This window comes from Penaeus chinensis, chromosome 33 (genome assembly GCF_019202785.1).
Source record: "Penaeus chinensis breed Huanghai No. 1 chromosome 33, ASM1920278v2, whole genome shotgun sequence".
In the NCBI taxonomy this organism is placed as follows: Eukaryota; Metazoa; Arthropoda; class Malacostraca; order Decapoda; family Penaeidae; genus Penaeus; species Penaeus chinensis.
In genome coordinates, this window is record NC_061851.1 from 25,141,228 (window position 1) to 25,148,727 (window position 7,500).

At 34.9% G+C, this 7,500-nt stretch overlaps 1 protein-coding gene across 1 annotated transcript; it reads left to right on the forward strand.

Annotated features, from left to right (window-relative positions):
* The first annotated feature begins 2,804 nt into the window (after positions 1-2,804).
* On the forward strand, positions 2,805-3,764 carry LOC125043086. The gene is made up of 2 exons (XM_047639037.1): positions 2,805-3,186; positions 3,634-3,764. Exons 1-2 carry the CDS (start codon positions 2,805-2,807, stop codon positions 3,747-3,749), a joined length of 498 nt encoding a protein of 165 aa, XP_047494993.1. The 3' UTR covers positions 3,750-3,764.
* The last annotated feature ends 3,736 nt before the right edge of the window (positions 3,765-7,500 follow it).

A 7,500-nucleotide genomic window follows, 5' to 3' on the forward strand; every position in this document is an offset into this window, starting at 1 on the left:
GCAGGGTAGTGGTTTTGGAACCAACATGGAGTCCATATGGAGCCTGGCATAGCTGGGGTTTGCAGGCGCCATCTTGAGCTATTGCCACATATTCATGCTTATATGCCCGCCTTATTATTCAGCCTTGCACTGAAGGCACCACTGGATGTACCTTAAGGTTGGCTTGTCATCTCATTCTGTCTTGTTCTTTCCTCGATCCATCCTCGTGGTTGCTTGTCCTTGTCGGCCTCTTCTTGGTCCTTGGTGAAACCCATCCATCCTCGACTTAGGATTAGTCCAGACTTCCTTGTAGTTCACGTCCAGGTCTAACTCAGCAGTGTATTCGTCCAGATGTCCTCCCAGATCATGTCAGCTGCATGCTCATCCAGACGTCCTCATAGTCTTCGTCTTTATTTATGAGAATTAACCGAACTGAGGGAGTAAAACCGAGTGAATTTCTAACAGTCAATCAACGAAACTCATACAAGAGAATGAAGTACATAGAATTTCGTGAATGAACTCTGCAAAGTTATTTCTCAGTTTGAGACGAACACATTGAATAAACGAGAGAAATTAATAACTTAACGATAATTCATGTTTATTGGCCAGAGATGGCAATACCATTTATTCATAGTTATGCAACTTTTTGCCTGAGAGAATGAGAAATGCCATTTCCTGTTACATAAGTTTTTGCATTTAACACTTATCCAGCAAAACTAATGTGGGAGTGAAGAAAAATAAAAGGGCCCATAATGTGTACTCACATGGCTTTAAAGACATAATAGTCATCGTATCGTGGGAGTTTGGAGATGCGAAACGACACAAAATCCCACCACTGTCACCAGATGTAAAAGGCTGTAGGTGCCGCCTATATGAGACTGGTGGGTGCAATGATTGATTGGTTCCATTTATTGATGAAAGAGTACAATACAAAGAAATAAACACAAGAAACTATAGTCTTAGAATAAGTGCTGAAGCAGTGGCGTGCCGCTGGCAAGTAGAGGGCTAAGGGGAAGGGCTTGAGAAACTGGTGAGGTTATTCTTAATTGTTATCTTGGTTCCCACCTGGGCACTGGTTTTGAAATCAATGTGGAGCCCACGTGGAACCCATGCAGAACCTGGCTTGGCTTGGGTTTGCAGGTGCCATCTTGAGGATATTGCATTAACAGTAACTACCAACGACTATATAAACAATCCATTAATTATGCCAAATATTATTAGTTTGTTATACCAAAATGTTAAGGACAACTTACTCATTGCCATTAATATGAATCAGATTACCTTGACACATGACGCGTATCTTCTTAATGACAGCAAATCAAGTTGACTATTCCTTCCCACGCAAACGACTGAATTTCACCCCTTCCCGCTCGCGCTCTAGGTATCTACTAAATCTCCAATAACACTTTAAATTGCCTCCTTGCAGCTTGTTAGATTTGTCGCAAATGACGTGTAATCAGTATATACGTAAACCTGGAAAGCCTTGGAATATAAAGTCATGAGGTTAAAAAATTACACTAAAGTGGAAACGTGGTAATAATAGCTGTTCCTTCAGTAATTGGTGTTATTTAGATGGAGTGATATTATGGCGGGATTGGAGTAACGTTGCGAATTTTTGTTTTTGTACACAATTATTATATATTTTTTTTCTTCTATTTTTCATTCTTTTTGTACACGAAAACTTATGCGTTTTGCCATTCTACTGTGACGATGTGTATACAAACAACAATAACAGGGAAGAATAAGTAGGAATATATATATATAGAGAGAGAAAGAGAGAGAGAGAGAGAGAGAGAGAGAGAGAGAGAGAGAGAGAGAGAGAGGGAGGAAGAAAAGGAGATAAGGGAGAGAGAGGGAGAGACAGGGAGGGAGGGAGAGGGAGAGAAGAGAGAGAGAAAGAGAGACTACATGTGTGTGTGTGTGTGTGTGTGTGTGTGTGTGTGTGTGTGTGTGTGTGTGTGTGAGAGAGAGAGAGAGAGGGAAGCGTGAGAGAGAAAAAATGTACAGATGCATAATTATAACAGTAAAATAACTCAAACTATAAAGGATTATAATATTTGTTTTCACTGTTTGATCATGGGTTTTAATTAACTTAAGGGCAGGTTAAGTTGAGTTCGTCATTACGCTAGCTTAAATTAGACTAGCTTAAGTTAGGTAATTTGGAGTTAGGTTAACTTAAGTTGGCTTGTATTAAGTTAAGTAAGAGTTCGGTTAACTTAAGTTAGCTAATCTGTGTAATCATATCTAGTCATTGTAACATTATCAGTATTGATATTTTCTATATTCCTTACTTGCCACCTCAAGACTCAGAAAACAAAGTCAAATATGTGATTTACAATAGTTCTTAACGTTTTTTTTATGTGTGTGTATATATATATATATACACACACACACATATATATACACAATTATTTTTATATAGGCATATATAAATATTATATATGTATATACATATTATATATGTATATACATATTACATACATATATACAAATATGTTATATATATTATATATATTATATATGTTATATTATATATTGTATACATGCTATATGTATATTACTTGTTATATATATTATATATGTATATATATCATATATATACATATATTTGTGTATGTATATACATGTGTATGCACACACGCACGCACGCACAATCACACAAACACACACACACACATACACACACACAGCTCTTGATATAAATATAACTTTACTTATTTTCTTCCAGACACCAGGTCTCTCTCTTGACTGAACTCCAGAATCTCCCCCTTTCTCATAAGCGTAACATGTGGGAAGTAAATATAGTGAGGACTGTATTGATCATAATGGCACTGTCACTGCATACTTCACACGCTGAATGCCAGGCGATTTTCGACGGGTCCCTTAAAGCCTGTGCCACCCGATGCCTCGTGCCCAGAGATGGCACCATGCCCGTCTGCGCAACGAAGGAGAACCGGGAAGTGAAATGGGGCGTGTGTACCGTAGACTGCAGCCACAATTACTGTGACGACCAATGCCGGCAAAGAATAGTCACGTTGGACGGTGAAGCTTCGTGGATACAGGTGGTCTCTGCTTCTGCTTCTTCGTGGCTGCAGGTGGTCTTTGCTTCTGCTTCTTCGTGGCTACAGGTGGTTTCTGCTTCTTCAGAGGGTGCTGCTGCGTCGGGAAAAGAAAACGTAGAAAATCAGAATCCTGAAGAGACAAGAGGTATTTTCTTTTTTCATTTTCGGTGGGGAGGCCGGAGTGCATTTTATTTTGCTCTTTGATCTTGGTTGTTATTTTGTTCATAGGAAGAATGGCAGTCAGTAAACGAGAGTTCATTCATATTCATGCAATCATACATGTATGTATGCGTTTTTATATATCAATTTACACATATTCACACACAATATATGTATATATTATATATTAGATATATATATTATGTGTGTGTGCGCGTGCGTGCGTGTTGTCCATCAATCAGTATCTTTCTGTCAATCAGTCTATCTATCAATCAATTTCTACCCATTTGTCAATCAGTCTATTTATCCATCAACCTGTCAATATTAAACTGTCTATATTTACCTACCTCTTTCTCTATCTACCTATCTATTACATATAGGCCTACATGAATATAATATCATCCTGAATTCTGAAAGTCCATCATTTCCACAGAATTTAGAAGGAGGAAGAGGACGCCATTCATTCCATTCTTCAAAGGCCATAGACTTAAGATTTCACGTAAGTACCACAGAGACAAATTTTGCCAAGGAAGACTGAAACAATGCTGAAATAATGATAACGCTAATAATGATGATAACTTTATAGTGTTCATGATATATATCGATTTATATTCATATCTACATGACGTATGCACACATATGTACATATATCTATCTATCTATCTATGTACATATATCAATATACCTGCATATATATGTATACATATGTATATACACATACGCACACACACATATGTATATGTATATATTTATATATGTATATGTATGCATGTATGTATATATATATGTATAAGTATGTATGTATGTATATATATATATATATATATATATATATATATATATGTCTATGTGATCTGTGTGTACATACACATATATACCATATCTTATCGTATTTCATAATTCATAATTATATATGATTTCTTTTGCCAGAAGCAGCTGTCTCCAAACTTTCCTTGACTCTATAGCTGTATTTCTTCTCTTGGATCTTATTACTGAAATATGTTTGTTAAAATGAAGATGTTTTCTCCCTGTGTTCATGTATTTCTTTTTCATCCCTTACCCTGAGTGGTTGTTCGTCATGGCATGTGTGGAAGTCTGGAACATTGATGTGAATTTATTTTTTAAATGCTGCATGTATATTAGGATAGCAGTGGTTATTTTTATATTATCAATGATCCTACTACTACTACTACAAGTGATAATAATATCTTCGTCATTATCATCATTATCATCCACATTTTCATCATCATTATTATTATCATTACTATTGTCACTACTGTTATTATTGTTACTGTATTTCCGACTATGTTTTATGTAAAGAGAAATATGATGAATAAAAACTGTAACCCTGATACATTTATATTAATATATTACATTACGCTACCGAAGTTAAGGGATTACGTAAAATGTCCATTCAAGAAAAAAATTACAATGCCCACACTACAAAATCCAGCTGGGAGATGTCATGTGACTTTGGCATTACTAACACATTGACAGAACTAATACTAATAGTAGAGTTAACGAAATACTTCACGCTCGTACTGGAACTAATACGCAACCAGCTAATAGACTGTAACAAAAAGAATGACAGTAAAAGCTAACAGTCGTAATATTAATAAAACAAACGAACGTAACACTTATATTGTAATTAACACAGAGACACCTTCACACACGCAAAAGAACACGCGTACAATTGGCAGATATATTTATGGTATTCCTAATCTGTATGGATATACGCTCAACTAAACCTGCCAATGTTCGTAAAGCAATTACATGAAATTACAAAAGTTTAGATATGCATTGCAAAATTCGAAAGACTCGCACGATAACCATGATCTCAAAGTGTGTAAGTAGCCACCAATTCTTATTAAATGAAAAAGACAACACATCAAAAGAAATGCGAAAATTAATGGCTGGAAGTTTTCTGCCATGTCCTATTGAAATCATGATAATACTTAAATATTCTCTTCATGGGGAATTAAGTGAGTATATACGATGTTCGTTCTATACATAAATGAAACTCTTTCAAGTTCTATGAACACGATCTCTTTCCTTATAATGAATTTACATCCGACACACACACACACACACACACACACACACACACACACACACACACACACACATATATATATATATATATATATATATATATATATATATATATAATGAACAGTGTCTGCTTCTACTGATACACCTAGTACAGTTATTAAAGCTCTTATTTTGTCATCCCTGTCGGTGATCTTATGATCATGGTAATAATAGCATAAACCATGATATATAGGAATGTATAGTGTACCTGTAAATATAACCATAACACCCACCCAGACCCAGACCCACACACATATTTAAGTATAAGAATAGATCAGTACACGTAAGTCATGCTAATGAGCGAAATCAGAGCGTTCCTTATTCTAGGCCAGAGGTCAGCCCCAGGAGTCAATGAGGTGTGTGTGTGTGTGGGGGGGGGGGGGGGGGCTTGACAGGAGAATAGGACACGGGGGTTTTCCATAAACTACACTCATAAAAGATGAAAAGTGGGCGTCGTATGATTTAGTATGTGGTATTATCTCTAATAATAATATTGAAAACAATTAAAAAAAAAAAAAAAAAATAAAGATAATGATAACGAATGCCAATAATAATGATAATAACAATAAAGCAGGCGATGATAATGATAATTATAATACTCGCATATTATCATAAAACCAAAGTATTGATTTTCATTTTAATGCTAGCTATGGGTAGTGTAAGGGGGGGGGGGGGGGGCACAGATATATAGGATGTGGATCCTTAATATTTGAATCATGAACACAGTTCGAAGACTACAACCATTACTTAGAAAATTCAGGGGCAAGAGTAATCAAATGGAGGGCGACCAACTTTCCCGACTTAGGTCACTTGATATATGCATGCGTGTGTGTATTTTTCAATTTATTATTACTCTTCTTCTTCTTCTTCTTCTTCTTATTATTATTATTAAGGACCATATTCAATATGCTGCATATCAAATAAAGTACTTGCCAGGGAGGCTTCAGGGCTCCAAATTCAGTTCACATGAAAGAGAAAAGCATATATATTCAACATTACATCCGACTGTGTAATACTAAAAAAACATTTACCGAAATGAGGACATCCTCATAATAACAAATCTAAACCATATTCATTGTGACAAATGTAAAAAAAAAAAGGTATGAATGAGAACGAATATCTTCACAGTACAAGGCATTTAACCGGTTTCGAATACATCTTTGTCACATACACATGAATTTCTAACAAAGCTAAATACATGCCTTGTATTGTGAAGATATTCGTTCACATTCATACCTTTTCAACTAACAAATCTCTTATATGGTTAGTTTCAGTCTAAGATTTAAGTGTATACTTTTATTTATGACTGTTTCCGAGGTCAGAGTTCTGTACGTTAAATTATTATGAACTGATTTATTTTGATATACAAATATTTTGATGATGAATTGTAAGTTTTCCCTTGGATACAATAAAACATTTACACTTTCAATAATGAAATGATTATAATATATAAATTCACAATAAAACCATATTAAACAATAACATCGGCAAAATAATAGAGAAAGAGGACAGCAAAAAATCTGACTACAAAAACACTAACATGCTAAAACGCAATTTGCATTTTAGTGATCAGTGCGTGCGGCAGGTCAGGGTGTTTGAACATTCATGAATTACTATGAAAAATGGCAACTGTCATAAAAGTTCAAAGGTTTTCGTGAATCTTAATTTTTTTCATTTTCATATCACTTTTTTTCACTGTGAATACATTATATACACTGTTGACTGTTTTGATTTGCAGATAAATATGCGTCATCAAGGATAAAAAACATTTTATTTACGTCTTTTTTTTTCTAATTATAGTTCACTAGGATATATATTACGGTTTCACTATGAACTCGAATTTCTATGTTTTTTACCATTTTTTTCAATATTGGAATTCATTCATGATCATAATTCAAGATTCTATTCCTCCACTGATTTCACTTCAACACAATTTCCTAACCAAAGGCTATAAACAGATTTATTTAAGTCTCCCCGGTAAGTGAAGACGCCCGTCAAAGAAAACGTACCTTCTGATTAGGAGAAATACAAATGATATAATTTTTCATAGGGCTGCCAATACTTTCAAGTAGTAATTAAAGCAATGTGCCCCTCCAGATGATGATGATGATACTAATTCAAATAGTATTTATAGTGTGCTACTCCTAGAGCCATTGCAAATACTACTGATGCTACTACGACTAATACTGTTACTGTGATCATGACTAGT